This window comes from Dipodomys spectabilis, unplaced genomic scaffold (genome assembly GCF_019054845.1).
Source record: "Dipodomys spectabilis isolate Male_0828 unplaced genomic scaffold, ASM1905484v1 ptg000001l, whole genome shotgun sequence".
Lineage (NCBI taxonomy): Eukaryota > Metazoa > Chordata > Mammalia > Rodentia > Heteromyidae > Dipodomys > Dipodomys spectabilis.
Genome location: NW_024870678.1, coordinates 24,002,147 through 24,018,894, shown reverse-complemented (window position 1 = coordinate 24,018,894; position 16,748 = coordinate 24,002,147). Strand labels below are relative to the sequence as shown.

General features: G+C 45.8%; 1 protein-coding gene across 1 annotated transcript; it reads left to right on the top strand.

Moving 5' to 3' along the window:
• Positions 1 to 2,658: 2,658 nt before the first annotated feature.
• LOC122110751 (p53 apoptosis effector related to PMP22) lies at positions 2,659 to 15,385 on the top strand. The gene is made up of 3 exons (XM_042683453.1): positions 2,659 to 2,995; positions 12,426 to 12,566; positions 14,020 to 15,385. The coding sequence occupies exons 1-3, from the start codon at positions 2,782 to 2,784 to the stop codon at positions 14,244 to 14,246; spliced, it is 582 nt and encodes a 193-aa protein (XP_042539387.1). The 5' UTR covers positions 2,659 to 2,781; the 3' UTR covers positions 14,247 to 15,385.
• The last annotated feature ends 1,363 nt before the right edge of the window (positions 15,386 to 16,748 follow it).

The following is a 16,748-nucleotide window of genomic DNA, read 5'->3' as shown; positions in this document are numbered from 1 at the left end:
ATAATCTTATAAATGTGTTAGAAACAATCGCATGAAAGAAAAAAAAAAACATTTGAATACATATCTTAGGGTTCATTTCCCTAACATCACCTTATCTGACCTTTTCTGCTTGACTCAGACATATACTAGATATTGCAAATAAGGGAAACCATGGGACCTATATTTCTTTGGGCCTGGCTTACTTCACTTAATATAATTTTTTCCAAGCCTTTCCATTTCCTAACAAATGGGGCAATGTCATTCTTTCTGATGGAGGCATAGAATTCCATTGTATATATATATATATATATATATATATATATATGCCACATTTTCTTGATCCATTCATCTACTGAGGGGCATGTGGGTTGGTTCCATATCTTAGCTATAGTAAATAGTGCTGCAATAAACATAGTCGTGCTGGTAGTTTTAGTGTGGTCTTGTTTGTAAACTTTTGGGTAAATGCCCAAAAGTGGGATTGCTGGGTCATAGGGGAGCTCTATGTGGAGTCTTTTGAGGAACCTCCATACTACTTTCCAAAGTGGTTGAACAAGTTTACACTCCCACCAACAATGCAGTAAGGTTCCCTTCTGTCCACATGCCCTCCAGCATCTGTTGTTTTTAGGGTTCTTGATTTTAGCCATTCTAACTCCTCCAGGAATTTTATATGTGTTAGTGTTGTGTAGACCTTGTGTTTGTTTTTGTGAGTAGGGCCTTGCTTAGTCCCAAATTTTTGATCCTCGTTTCTGTCTCTAGAGTGCCAGAGTTATAAGAATGCACCACCACTCTTAATCTTAACTATTTTATACTCATTACAAAACTATGGGACAAACGCAATCTACTTTGTAGATGAGGACAGTAAGGTACGAGTAGGTTAAGTGACTTATTCAATTGGATAAGCTAGTACTACACAACCAGTGAGAGGTCTCTGGACTTAGGCTACCTGCTTCCATAGTCCAAATCATGTGGAAATGGTAATTATTGGAGTCCAATCAGGGTTCGTGCATTCTGTTTCAGACATTCTCAAAACGAAGGACGTAAGCTTCAGTGAACTCAGCATCAGCAGTCGCTTTCCCTCGGGTCCACTGGGATCATTTCATTGGAGCAAGAAAAAGATATTACATCAGAGATACTCAGACCCCAGAGACATTCAGACCCCAGTGAGATTCTCATTTTATCTGAACCACTTTACGATGATCAGAACTCTATTTGATTTCTAAGAGTAGGATTTTTTTCTCCTCACAAATATTCACAACCAGGAAAGTAATACTTTTTATTCATTTGAAAACCCCCAGAACACGAATATCACAATGTTCTTCACACAATGTACATGTATAGTTTTCTTTTGGTAGAACACACTCTCATGTGATTCGCTGAATCAAGAGAAAACACTTGCCTCCAATGAAAATACAGACACTTGGTTAATGTAAAATGAAGTCAAGGGCTTCAGACATTAAGCTCTCAGGTTAAAACCAAATAGCATTCTATTTCTATTCACACCAAACTGAAGCGCAGAAGACTACATTTGAATCACTGTTTAGAGGTGTGTGTGTAGTTTTTTATTTCCTCTGTGTGTGTGCTAATGGTTCACACCTGTAATGGTAACTACGCTGGAGGCTGAGATCGGATGACCAAGAGTTCACAAGCAACTGGGGAAAAGGTGTGTGAGACGCCGTGAGTTCAAGCTCCGGGCCAGACACGGAACGCAGCGTTTCTTCTACAATAAGCTAATGGGAGACGCCGGAGGTGGGTGGGAGGGGCGCGCGCGCGGCCGGGCGTGCAGCGTGCGCTCCAGCCTCGGTGCGCACCCTGGACTCGTCGGGTGGGGGGGACAAGAGGAGATCAGGCGGGTTTTAAATGGCTGGCGCTGGGCTTGGATGGGCGCGGGGCCTCGAGGGGTCGGTCGGGCGCCGGGCGCCCCGTCCCGGGGCGTGTCTGTCCACGGCCCCCAGCTCCTCGGCAGCCCCGCCCTGAGCGCGGCCGGGCCCCGCCGCTTCCAGAACGCGGTCTGCCTGCCAGGTTCTGCGGGGAGCAAGGTCCGGGGTGCGGCGGCGGAGCCCAGCGGGAGTGACGGCGCGGCGCGTCCCCGGGGCCCCGGGCCCGGCGAGTCCCTGCGGTCGCACCCCGACACGTGTGCGCGCGGGGCGCGGACGATCGGGGCGGAGACGTGGGGTGCGGGCCCCGCGCGTCCGCGAGCAGGGGCAGGGGGCAGCTGCGGTTGCCCGGGTGACGCGAGCCCAGCCACCCTCCCGCGGGGGCGAGGTCCACACCGGGCGGCTGGGGCGGGGCGGCCGGGGCGGGGTAGTAAAGTGGGGCGGGCGGGACCCGCAAGTTGGGGCGTCGTGCACGCCGAATCTAGGAGGGGCGGGGCGGGCAGGTGGAGACTCACCTCGGGGTGGGGAGGGACAGAACCCGGGGCGAGCAGGTTGGAGCACACCTCCGTCTAGGAGAGGCGGGGCGGGGCGGGCAGGTCGGGGAGCACCCCGGGCCTAGGAGGGGCGGGGCGAGCGGGGCAGGCCGGGAGGGGCGGGCAGGTCCGGGCTCACCCGGGCCCAGGTGGGGCGGGGCGGGCGGGACGCGGGTCAGGGCGGGCGCGCGCTGAGTCACCGGGACGGAGGAGTGGCCCCGCCGCCCGCCCCCGCCGCCCGGCCCGGCCCGGCCCGCGCGGGCCTCCCTCCGGGGCCGCCCCTTCCCTTTTGTCGCCGCGCCCTCGCTCGCCGCCCGGCCACTCTCCGCCGCCGTCCGCGCCGTCCGTGCCCCGCGCTCCTCCGCCCCGCGCTCCGCGCCCCGCCGACGACGACGATGCTGCGCTGCGGCCTGGCCTGCGAGCGCTGCCGGTGGATTCTGCCGCTGCTGCTGCTCAGCGCCATCGCCTTCGACATCATCGCGCTGGCCGGCCGCGGCTGGCTGCAGTCGAGCACCCACGTCCAGACGTCCTCGCTGTGGTGGCGATGCTTCGAGGAGGGCGGCGGCAGCGGCTCCTACGACCAGGGCTGCCAGAGCCTCATGGAGTACGGTGAGTGGCCGCCGCCGGGAAGCCCTCGGGCCCTATCGGGGGTCGGGGTGCCCACGGCCCACCCCACCCCACGGCCCGCGGCTCTGGCATCCGAGTGGAGCCACGCGCAGGCAGCAGCTTTGGGGGGGCTGAGAACGGATGGGGGGCGGCCCTGGCTTTCAATCCGAGAAGCTCCCGGGTTACCCGCACACAGCGATTCCGGGCTGAACCAGGGGTGTTCCTGCAGGAGATCTCCCGAAATGTCTATCAGGACCCCCCCCCCTGCACGTTCTTATGATAACAACTGCGAGCCCAGCGTGCCCTCCTGAGTGGGGGTGGAAGCACCCTCCCCGGCCCCCTCCGCCGAAGAACCCCTTACAGGCCAGGTGTGCACAAGTTCCGTCCGTAGATTCTTCGGTGTCTGACCTGTCGAACGAGTTCTTGTCACCCTTTGCGGTGGGCATGTGGCTCAGGCAGGGTATCTGCTGTTTAGAATATTTATTTTTCAACCGATTTGGAATTGGGGATTAAAAACAGAAGAAAGCCACGCCGGGGGTGGGGGGAAGTGAAGCCAAGCTGGCTGTGGGGTGTATTATTTCGTTTAGTGCTTTAGGTGGAGGCTTCCACTTTCCCAGCCTGGAGGAGGAAGCTGGCTGCTGAGCTTGTGGCTGTTTGAAAAAGGCATTTTCCTTCACCAGGTCATTCCCGCCCCCACCTTATGGTAGATTTGAGTAACAGCCACAAGAAGGTGTAGGGAGACATTCCAACATGGAAGGCCCGAGAAGGCTTTACTAACCGAGAAAGCAAGTGACCCTGCTTTGTTTTCCCTGCTTTTAACTATTGATGGAATCCTTTTCCCCCACCCCACCCCCACCTAGCCCACAAGCTGCTAAGAAAATGCTGTTTGTGATTTCTGGGGCCATGTACCAGAGGCCTTGGCCTGGTATCTTTGGAAGTTCCCGAGATGAACTTTCACTGAGAAAGAGAATAGCCCACATTAGGAGGCAATAAAACTGAAAGATAGCGGGGAATTCCATCTCTGAGAACCCGCACACAAATGCTATGTCTCTGAGTCTCTGTTGTTCCAAGTCGTTTAGGTGTTTAGAAGGAATTCATGACTTTGAAATAATATATCTTCTAGTTCAGAGGCATTTGAACTCAGTTTCTTGGGGGGGCTGGGTGTGGGAGGGATTTCACAGGCCTGCTTGTGGGGTTTGTAAACAGACTTTACTGGTTATATTTCACTTCAAAGTCCCTTCAAGTCCTAAAGAATACTTGGTAAGCCTGCACACAGGAAGCCAGCCAGCCTCTGCTGTGCGGCTGCTCTGCGGGGCAGCGGGATCTTGCTGGGACATGATCTGAGCTGACAAGCTCTGGCAGAGATGGCCCTGCGGGGAACATGCACAACGCTGTTGTGTTGTGTTCCTTGGCAGTGAGCTCACCTTTCAGGGTGTGGTCTTTTCCACCTCAGACTCATCTGTAAGCAGGTTTTGTTTCTAGTTTGTTTAATTAGAAGACTGAAGCATTACCTTTATACATTAAAAAAAATTATCCAGTGTACAGTTTGTTTTGGATTTGCTATAGAAAGCACCCTTTTAGGGGGAAAACCCCTCAGTTTTCCAAGAGGATCTTGAAAAATATATTAGCACCTTTTTTGTGTGTGTGCTGGTACTGGGGCATGAATTCAGAGTTTAGCCCTGTCTTTTTGCTTTATTTATTTTTTGCTCACAACTGGTGCTCTACCACTTGAGCCATAGCTCTACTTCTGGCTTGTTGGTGGTTATTTTGCGATAAAGAGTCTCGTGGACTTCCCTGCCCTGTCTGGCTTTGAATCTCAGTCTTCAGATCTCAGCCTCCTGAGTAGCTAGGATTACAGGCATGAGTCCCCAGCCCCCAGTGAGATTAGCCCTTTTATGAAGTAGCCTCTGATATCTGCCAATCCCTGTGGCTTTGACATCAGTTCAGTTAGTGTTACTTTCAAAGATGGTTGTTGCATACTTGTAGATTGGCTCCTACTCAAGACCCAGATTCAAATTGGGATCTGCTGTGAGAGGGTGGCATGGGAAGGACACAGTAGATAGGACATGCCCAAAGAGGCCCATTCCCACCATAGTAGCCAAGGAAAGTAGAGGTGCCGCGTCTTCTGCCCACCACTGCATGGACCAATGGCTACTTTTGCCATCGGCATTTAGAAAACGTGTACTCCTGCACTCTGAAGTGACTTCCTGGGCACCTCTATGGATTGATTTTCAGATAGCATCGGGAAAGCCTTACCGAGAACAGCATGTTTACACCAGGTCATCCTGGTTGAAAAGCAACAAGTAATTTTCCACACTTGCACAAACATACAGTCACACATTTGCACAATCACACAGCCATGGGTAGGGGGCAGTGAGACAGATGGCACTGATCAAATTCATATCTCAGTAGAGAGAATTAATGGGCATTTATTTTTAAGAGACTTCTTGATGCATACTTAGAAATAAATATTTGGACTTTTCACTGTTAACTATTAAGAAAGTAGACGCTTCATTACAAAGTATTTGATCACATTTTTATTAGGTATTATATGACTATGTTCATTTTGATAGTAAAGGCAGATTATTTCTGGAAAGTATTGATATAATTATTAAGATTGATTTATACAGGTAAATAGTTTCCTAGAATTACATATGTAAAAAAAGCAAATATTATATTTACTATTTTTGATAGTTTTTAAGAATTTTAGATAACCAACACATCTCTTTTCATTTAACCTCTTAACAACCCAAATTCAACTGTCAGTGTTTTCTTTTATGCGATTGTAGCAGCAAAATTAACAGGGAAATGTCCAGACACTGGTTTGAGTTTTTTTTTCTTATTTTTTGCATTTATGTTTGTCAAGATGGAAATGATGATCTATTTATGACTCAAATGATCATTCAAGTTTCACCTGTAAGGAAAGTGCAGATTAAATTGGAATGAGCATTCACAAATACTATTTTTTTTTATACTGTCAGCACCTTCTTTTCTAGTTTGAAAACTGAATTCATTAAGCAGAAGCAGATCTCTTAAGCACCAGTGTGTGAATTTCAAATTATGGGAGAATGGGGTTGAGATTTTTAGCACTAGGAGGAAAAGAAAGAAAGTGGGACATTGGGGCCTGAAACATTAACTAAGATTCAAGCCCCTGCTTTTCTGAAGGCACCCTTTGAGCTTACAGTGTTTACTATATAGACAATAACACTCATCTCTTGATGAGTCGAAGCACCAGAGAATTGGGTGAAATACTTAGATCATAAAGTCCTGTGCTTTTTAAAAGTACAGGAAGTCGCTGAGCACTGGCTACTCAGGAGGCTGAGGTCTGAGGATCAAGGTTCAGAGGCAACCTGGGCAAGAAAGACTCAATGAGTTTCGTATCTCCAGTTAACCATTACACCAAAAAACTGGAAATGGAGCTGTTGCTCAAGTGGTAGAGTATGAACCTTGAGGAAAAAAAGCTCAGGGACAGCACACAGGACCTGAGGTCAAGCCCTGAAAAAAAAAAAAGCCTCCCCCCGCTACAAAAATACAAGAAGAGAGAAAAATGAGTACGAAGTCAAATTCAACTTAAAAGACTAATTTTGAGATGAATGCTCTCGTGGCTTTTGTAGGTTGTAGAGGTGGGGTGAGACAGTAAAATTCTTTATTTTATGTATTAGACAGTAGTCAATAGATTACTCTTCTTGTCTGCATGTGTATGTGTATTCACATCCCTGTACAGCAAATTGAAAAGCTGGCTGCTCTGTTGATCTAATGACTTAAGGGTATGTGTTGATTTATAAGATCTAGAAGCCTGGTCATCAGTGACGTAGGGTGGTCTATTGCACATTTGCAGAGGTTAGCAGAGTTTTGATCCCTTTCTAGGCACCTGAAATGGCATTGTTCTATGAAGTGGGAAACTCTAAGGTGTTAGAACTGGAAAGGAATGAAAGAATATGGAGTCCAAGCTTTCACCCAACTCCTTCCTACTTCATGAATAGCCCTGTGACAGTCAGGCCTTTTGATTTGTCAACTCATTCCCTTTGGGCCCCCCTGCTTTCCTTCTCTACCACCTCTCGCACACTAAGCTGGGCTGCAGTATGCTTCCTTGTAATTCCTACTTTCCATCTTCCTGTCACCTGACAGCTGTCAGGCTGAACTCATCTCTAGTTACTTGTCTTCACCTCCTCCTTGACCTGTGTAGTTTCCCCACTCGTGAATCAGGTACCCAAAGACCTTGTAAAGGTCAAGTGCAGGAACTGTATAAAATCACAGTGCGAACTGGTCCCTACAGGGCTCTGCTGGAGAAAATGTGGAGCATGTAAGGAATCTCACACCAGTGGCTCTCCCTGTGGCTCTGCTGCCATTGCTGGGCCAAGCCCTCCCTCAGAGCCTTCCAGAACTTCTCAGGCTTCTTCCTCTGCGGATCCTTGTAGGTGTAATCTCTGAAGCTTTGTTCCTTCAGCGCCATCAGCATAAGGTGGGAGGTGTGGACGCACCCACAGAGTTGGGATCTGCACAGTAACAAGTTCTTCAGGAGGTTTGCGAGAGCTTTGGAGTTTCCAAACCGCTGGCCAGGTTCCTTGAAGACTGCATCCTTGTTGAATATGCAAAGTTGTTTTTATTAATATGATAGTCTCCCTTGCCTATATGTTTCTAAGTAGGATCTTTTATCTTGGAACTCTAGTTTTATCCAAATAGGGCATAGATCACCTTAGAGAAACTCAGGTCATTGGAAGAGACCTCCCGTGTTGTTTAATGAATTGTTCTGGAAAGGGACGGAACCCTAGCCTCCTCTCTGTTCCCAGCACAGAGCAAGGGAGTGGGGTAAGCCGGTTAACTGGTTTAATCTGTTTGGTGCTAATATATTAAACTCCAGAAGAATATAGGCTGACTATAGAAAGAGACACTAACTTTGGGCAAAATTTTGGTGACATTCTCCAAGATATTTACCAGCACATTAAGAATATTAAGAGTATTAGTGATGCTTTCTTTATCTTAAGATAAAAGTTCATTTTTTTCATGAGTTTCCATTGATTATTTCCCTCAAGCTAGAATTTATTTGTACTTTTCTCTTTCTCTTTTCCTATCCAGTCATCCTTACTGGTCTTTTCCTATTCACTTGGTCCCATTGTGTTTTCGGTGTCATTTCTGAACAAAAGAGGCCATGAGAACACGAGGCCATGAGATCCGTGCTCAGACCTGGTGCGTTCCCTCTCATCCATTCAAACCAGGCAGTCCCTGCCGGGCGGAAGCAAGACTGTCCCAGTACTCATCGGTTAAGATCTGTAGAGCTGTACCAAGATTAAGGCCTAAATGATAGTTAAGTGACTCAGTATGGGTGTTTCTGGCTGTACTGAGCAGGTTTTACATGTCTCACAAGCAAGACAACCTTTCTAAAGAGGAAAAGTTGCTTCATTATTTTCAGTTAGATTTTCTTTGGACTCAGCATTTTAAATAAGCAAGACACTAACCAATCTGACTCAGTGCTCTTGAGATGGTCCATCTGACAGGTATGCTCACCTGTTGGCGTAAGGTTAGGTGAACTGGCTTACTGTTTGTTTTACTCAAGTCCTTCCAGGTCCTGGCAACTAAGCATAGATTATATTTCAGCTTGAATGTGAGAGGAAGTGTTAATAGTAATCATCTGTGTTCATTTTCCTCAAGGGAGCAGAATTAATATATCTCTTTATAGAGCATTATGTGTAATTTACTAGCTAGACTTCTAAAACATTAACATGTAATTATAAAAGTCTGGCTATTGAACTATGTTCCTAGTTAAGCTTTTGTTATTTTTTATTGAGAAATTACATTCCGCTCTGCAAGGCACTTTTGTTCTGTGTGAGTTCTTCTGCATGCCTTTGTAAATAGGCTGCCCTTTGTGGTGTGTGTGTGTGTGTGTGTGTACTGGGGACTTGAACTCAGGGCTTCACTATCTTAGGTTTTTCCATTCAAGGCTGATGCTTTACCACTTGAGCCGCACTTGTAAACACATAAAAGCGAAGTCAGTTTTTCCTTCTTTGAATTTAATGATTGGACTTACCTGAGATTTAGGATGGACACTTGTCATGAAAGGTAGAGTGTGAGACTGTAATTGAGGTGGGTCACTCACTGGAAGTCATTTTTGGTAGAAGTGCGCACCTTGTAAGGAGATCCATCATCTCACTTAGTAATCCTCAGACTTGAGTGTGGATACAAGAGCATGGTGCCACAAATGTGCAGATTCTCAGCAACACATCCAAAAACTGGTTCAGTGACGGAGAGAGAACTTGTGTTCAGTAACACTGCTCACCATGACACTGTGGTTGATGGCTTATGTTCTGAGAAGGCCTTGTTAATTAACACCTTTTCCAATGCACGATCGCCTCTCTCTTTAAAATTCCCTGAAGGACAAAAGGGAGACAAGAGACACATTATAGTTAACAGTTTTAATTTATTCGTGTCTGGGGGTGTGTGTGTGTGTGTGTGTGTGTGTGTGTGTGTGTGTGTGTGTGTGTGTGTGTGTGTGTGTGTGTGTGTGTGTGTGTATGCACATGCCAGTACTAGGACTTAGCTTTTTCACTCAATGCTGTTCTCTGCCCCTTGAGCCACAGTTCCACTTCCAGGTTTTTGGTGGTTCATGGAAGATAAGAGTCTCATAGACTTTCCTGCCTGGGCTGGCTTTGCCCACTGATCATCAGATCTCAGCCTCCCAAGTAGCCATGATAACTGACACCCAGCTCATTTGTTATAAAATATAGAATTTCTATTTCAACCTGCCTCTCACATCTCTCACTGAAGATTTGGAAGATAACAGACAGTACCACACAGGTGGGCCCAGTCATGTAGCTCCTTACCATTCCTGACTGGAAGTAATCTGTGGGAAAACATAATATTCCTGAGATACATAAAAATGTTTCATGCCTAACATCTGCGATGCCCCGGCCATTCCTGCCACAGAGAAAGCCCTGGAGAAGCTGAAGCCAGGTCTGTCTGTAGGAGGCAAAAGTTGCAAAGTCCCTTGGCTGAGGAGGGTCCTTGTGGCTGTAGAATGGAAAGGGATGCAAACCTGATGGTTTTCACACAGGTATTGTGTCCTCACAGTCACCTTGCAACAAGGCACTCAGCCTGAGTGAACAGATGGGGAGACTGACACTGTGTCCGACACGGGGCAGAGTGGCAGGGTCCATCTCCCTCTGAGTTCCTGCTCTTCTGGTGTCACGTTGCTCATGTTTTGTGTCCGTTGGCCACTCATGTGATGTGGATCAACTGAGGATATTGTCAACCTGCTGTGTGTTTTAGCCTACTGAAGTAAAACCGGGGCAAGGGGCACAGGACTCTCTTGTTCCAAGGCAATAAAGAATAACACATTCAAGAACATGTTCATTTCCAAGAACAAATGAAGAGATAAATGAAATATGAGATATCCATTCAGAAATATCATCAAGCCATGGGGAGGAATGAAATAGTGATTCATGCAATAAATGGATGAGCCTTAGAACCACTCTGCTCAGTGAAAGAAGCCCATCACAGAATGTTACGTAGTGTATAACTTTACTCATGTGAAATCACTCGTGTCTAGAACAGGCAAATTTAGAGAGACAAAAAGGCGGTTAGCACTTTTCAGAGGCTGGAGACAGGAGGGACTGCTCAGGAAGTTAGAATCTGATGGCTTTCTTTTGGGGGGGGTGATTAAGGTGTTCTATAATTGTTAGTGGTGATGGTTGCATAGTCCTTTGGCTATAGCAAAACCATAGACTTGTGCACTTTAAGAGGGTACACTTTAAAGAATATAAATTACATTTATTTATTTAAAAATGGAAGTGGCGCTGTGGCTCAAGTGGTAGAGCGCTCACCTTGAGCTGAAGAGCTCAGGGACAATACCCAGGCCCAGAGTTCAAGCCCCACAACTGACAAAAACAAAGCAAAACAAAAAACCAAACCAAAACAACAAAAAACCAAGTTGGTTTGGATTCAGACAGGCTAGAAATCAAACTGTCAAAAACATTTGCCAGAAGTGACGCTGTGGCTCAAGTGGTAGAGCACTTGCCCTTGAGCTAAAGAGCTCAGGGACAGTGCCCAGGCCCAGAGTTCAAGCCCCATGACTGACAAAAAAACAAAACAAAATGAAACAAAACAAAGCAAAACAGCAACAACAAGAAACATGTACCAGCTATGTGGCCCTGGACAGATTATCTGAACTCTCAAAATCTAAGCCTCACTTCTAAGTTAAAAATGATAATAGCATACACTCAAAGAAGTCATTGTGAGGGGCTGGGAATGAGGCTTAGTGGTAGGGTGCTTACCTTGTATATGTGAAGTCCTGGGTTCGATTCATCAGTACCACATAAACAGAAAAAGCCAGAAGTGGTGCTGTGGCTCAAGTGGCAGAGTGCTAGCCTTGAGCAAAAGAAGCTCAAGGACAGTGCAAGTTCAAGCCCCATGATTGGCAAAAAAGAAAAAAAAAAGCCATTGTGAGCATTCAGAATGTGCCCTAACTGCTCATTATGACCTCTGAAGACCGGGCTGGGCATGACAAGATCAGAGTCTGGACGACAGGAATTCCTGGATGGCTTGTGTGTGCATCATGTGTCTCCCTGTCTGCTCAGATGAAAAGGGGGATGGCGAGGGACTGGCGGGGTGGGGTGGCATGGGAGCAGAGAGGTGAAGAGCTTCCAGCTTGGAACTCACTTTTCTGACTCACCCCAGATCTTTGTTAGGGCAAAGATCAATCATTAAGAATTCTTGTCCAATAAATGGAATACTTCAGGAATGAAAGTGGAGGAAGAAATTTAGAAAGGTTGTTTTCTACCAAACTTACAGTCAAAGCTGCTTCCCTACAATTAAAGTGTTCTAGTTAGCACCTCTGCTTAGTAGTACATATATATCTTCAGTGGTGATTTTTGCTTCAAGCCAATATGATATGATACAAAGATCCTTTGAAGACATTGAAAACATTTCCTAAAGCGATTGTAATTTGAGTTGGTCAGTACCAAGAGGGTTTATTATGAACATGCTAGAGTAGAACCAGGATGAATCTTTTTTTTTTTGGTTGGTCATGGGGTCTGAACTCTGGACCTGGGCTCTGTCCCTCAGCTCTTCAGCTCAAGGCTAGCCCTCTACCACTTGAGCCATAGCACCATTTCCGGCTTTTTCTGCTTATGTGGTGCTGAGGAATCGAACCCAGGGCCTCATGCATGCAAGGCAAGCACTCTACCCCTGAGCTGCCTTCCCAGTCCCGAATCTTTTAAATATACCTATTTGTGTGGCAAGTTTATTATAAGAGAAACATCCCTGAATTTCAGTCTATTCATAAAAATCTTTCCTTGAAATGTGAAGACATCTATGTACCCAAAAAGTCCCAAATAACTGTATCCAAATTTGACTAGTAAATAAAAAATCAAACCTTACTGACATTTGAGCGATTCTTGAGTTGGCCTGCCTTATCAAGGTGTGACCTTTTGTCTTGCAGCGTGGGGAAGAGCAGCGGCGGCCACACTCTTCTGTGGCTTCATCATCTTGTGCATCTGCTTCATCCTCTCCTTCTTCGCCCTCTGTGGACCTCAAATGCTCGTCTTCCTGAGGGTGATTGGAGGCCTCCTGGCCCTGGCTGGTAAGACTGGGTGACAGCCATTCATCTTCCTTGGTACCTTAATGGGCATCAGTAGAGCAGTATTCCCTCCACTCAGAAGATGCGTGGCTGTTACACATTCCAATGTGTTCTGGAAATGGGTTACTGAGAGTACAAGTATCAGAGGACAGGTGTGATGTAGATCTCCCTCCCTCCTGTGTCTCAGCGTCCTGAAATCCCTATTCAGGTGACAAGGGTTCTCCTGCCCGTCCATTCTTTTGTAGGTGGCTCTGTCTACTGACAGATACTCAGAGAACCAGAGTTGGTCCTCAAAGTGCAGTGGTCTCCACAGTGGTCCCCAGCTGTGACTTCCTGTGGTCACCATTGCTGAGGGGGAACTGAGGATCCCTGAACTGTTGAGTTTTGACCTCTTTTGAAGTGGTGTGTCATGAAAAACATCTCTGCCGGGGGTTAGAGAGTGCCAGACCTGGAACCTGCAGCATGGAACTGTGACTCAGACATAAGCAATGTGAAGAAATCTAGTCATGCACGTGGGCAGGGCTCAGAGTAAACTTTCTTTGTCTGGTTGTATTAGAGGTTCAACTTAGGGCATCCTCCTTGCTCCACTATCCCCGCCACTTAAGCCAACCCTCCCGCTCTGCTTTTCACTGTTTATTTTGGAGATGGAGTCCTGTGGACTTCCATGCCTGGGTTGGCTTTGAGCAACAATCCTGTAGATCTCAGCCTTCTGAGTACTTAGGATTGCAAGGATGAGCCACGGATGCCTGGTACAGAATGAACCTTTAGTGGAGCAAAAACAGTAGGAATTTAGGCTCAGGAAATATGCTGCTCCTATGCACTTAAAAAATTTTAAAAATGCTTCTTGAATAATATTTTAAAGTCAGAAATGATTGGAATTATGAAAGACATGAAGAACTTTGTAGAATCCCCATCCTATTTCTATTTAGATTTCTTTTCTATGTGTGTGCATGCACATGCCAGTACTCAGATTTGAGCTCAGGGCCTGGGCCTTTTCCTTTTGTTTTTTCACTTAAGGCTGGCACTCTACCTCTTGAGCCATATCTTCACTTTTTGTGATTAATTGGACTGTACTTTCTTGTCCAGTCTGGCTTTGAGCCTTGATCCTCAGATTTTAGTCTCATGAGAATAGCTAGGATTATAAGCCTGAGCAGGCTTCGGGTTCTTTTTGGATTTTTATACTTCCAATTTGGGAGACCTTATCACAGAAACACACTCAATCCTTTCCCATATCTTCAAAGACTAGAGGGAATGGGCTTAAATGATCAGGAGAAAGAGCACACTCGGCTACGAACCTTTGTTGAAGAAGAATCATGCCCATACATGTCCATGTCCACTGCCAGATATATACTGAAAAGAAGCAAAAGCAGGCCCCTGAACCCATATTTATCATTCCTACCTGTTGTATTTCTTCATGAAGTCATTTGCTGAGCCTTTTTTTTTTTTCTTCCTTCAGCTGTGTTTCAGATCATTTCCCTGGTCATCTACCCCGTGAAGTACACCCAAACCTTCAGCCTTCACGCCAACCCTGCCGTGCTTTACATCTATAATTGGGCCTATGGCTTTGGGTGGGCAGCCACGATCATCCTGATTGGTTGTTCCTTTTTCTTCTGCTGTCTCCCCAACTATGAGGATGACCTGCTGGGCAATGCCAAGCCCAGGTACTTCTACACCTCTGCCTAATGTGGAAGCCGAGCTGCGCATGCCCTGCTGGAGAGCAGGGTCCGGAGTGGAACGTCTCAGGCCCTGTGGAACCTAGGCTTTGGCAGTGCTCTAGTCAGAAGGCTAAAAGAATCTGGGAGAAAATATTTCTTAAATAGTGTTATAGCTCCAAATCCATCTTTTATATCTATTTTTGTGGAGTTAAAAGACTTTTTTTTTTTTTGGCGAGTTCTTTATAATATGCCAATCTTTCCTTATGTTTAAACTATAGCCTTTATATTGCATTTGTCAAAGAATATGGACATGTAACATAATAAGAAACAAGAGGGTTTCCAAAATTGAATAGATAGATTGGACTGTTTGTATTAAGGGTTATGGAAAGACAGTGACCAAACGTCCCAAAATTAATTAATGCAGAACATAAAATAACATGTTTTCAAGTCTTCAGCTATATGAAGAAGCAAAATTGCTCCCTCAATACCATTTATGAGAATTTCAAATTCCTAGTGGGAAGTTGCTTTTTTTTGCGCTAAGCTTACATGGCGATGACACAGAGGAGAATTTCCTCCCATGGCCGTAGGGGATTGCAGTGGTAAGGTCTCTTACAGTGGTGAAATGCTAAGATAAAATGGTCTCTTTTTAAGTAGCTTCTAGGTTCTGGTGTGGGGAAATGCTGTATTATCAAATCTGTACTATTTGTGTCTGTGTTCAGGACCAGTGTAGACTGGGAAGATGGATGGGTGGGTGTGAGGATGCCATCTAGTCAAGCATTAGGAAAATCATTACTATCACAAAATGAAAGTACAGCTGAAGAAAACAATTGCTTGAAGCCTTTAGCTCGGGCATAACCAGGCTCCAGTCATATAGACACAGCTCTGACACAGAAACCTAAACAGAGTTCAAAACCTGGTCTGCCCTGTTATACTGAAAGCAGACTGAAAGTGTCTGCCCTAAGACACATAATAGGACAGTACAGGGAATCGTAGTTTCTCTGAATATGTATTGGATGGGTTATTATTATTATTTTTTACCATTTATACTGACATAATGAAAACCAATTGTTTTCATATATCAAATGATTATTTTGTAAGTTGCAGCATAAGCAATTGTAGTTTTCATTATGTGGATTTTTTTTTCGCCCAATAAACTAAGTATTCAAATCTTGGTGTTTATTTTGTAGTTCTTTTGTTGTTAATTTTCTTTTCTGGGGAAGGGAATGAAAAAAAGTGTTTGAGTGGGTGAGAAGACAAAATGAAGTTGCTTTTTTCGGATTTAAGAGTCTTGCTTTTTTTCTTTTTTTAGGTGGTTAGTTACAAGTTTTGAATTCTGTTATTCTACTTTGCATTTTTTTTCTCCATGACAACTGTGTGCTCTGATATCAAACAATATCTATCCAGCAGGGCCAACAAAGGTGCAGACTAAGAGATTTCTGGTAGGTTCAGACACCTAATGAGGTTGAGATAAAGGTTTATCTCTCTTTTCTGATCATCCCTGTGGTGGAGGTAGCAGCCTTTACTTCTTTTCCCTGCCCACATACCAATTCATTTGGCTGTAAGTGAATCTTACTGTGGGCTAAAATTGAGGCAGGGCTGCAGAGTGGTAGGTGGATATGTGGTGGGAGGGAGTTCTCCAAGCTTTTGGCTGGTTGCTCCTTGGCAATTAGTTTGCCTTACACACCTTTCAAAATGCAGGTAAATCCATGTTTATTGTAAATTTAAAGGAGTGTAATCTGTGTTTGTGTTTTTTGTTTTTGGTCCGGTCGTGGGGCCTGAACTCTGGGCCTGGGCGCTGTCCCTCAGCTCTTCAGCTCAAGGCTAGCGCTCTACCACTTGAGCCACAGCACCACTTCCGGATTTTTCTGCTTATGTGGTGCTGAGGAATCGAACCCAGGGCCTCATGCATGCAAGGCAAGCACTCTACCACTGAACCACCTTCCCAGCCCCTTAAAGGAGTGTAATCTGAATGATGGTGTGTGTGTATGTATACATGCACGCACGGGTGAGCGTTCGTGTGTGTGTGTGTGTGTGTGTGTGTGTGTGTTTGTGTGTGTGTGTGTGTGTGTGTGTGTGTGTGTGTGTCCTGGTACTGGGGTTTGAATTCAGGGCCTCTTGCTCTCACTTGGCTTTTTTGTTAAATTCTGGTGCTCTACCACTTGACTTACACCTTCACTTTTGGCTCTTTGCTGGTTAACGGAGAGTCGCATAGACTTTTCTGCGCTGTCTTCAAACAACAATCCTCAGATCTCAGCCTTCTGAGTAGCTAGAACTATAGTCATAAGCCACTGGCATCCAGCTTCTGAATGATTATTTCCACCTTAAAAAAAAATCCAACTATTTAGTGACTGGTAGAGGATTGGTGGTGGTAATTAACAGTGTTAAAACTACCATTTGTGCTTGCACTGGTGGCTCATGCCTGCAATCCTAGATACTCAGGAGGCCAAGATCTGAGGCCTGAGGTTCAAAGCCAGCCTGGGCAGAAAAGTCAGTGAGACTCTGATCTCCATTTAGCCACCAGAAAATCAAA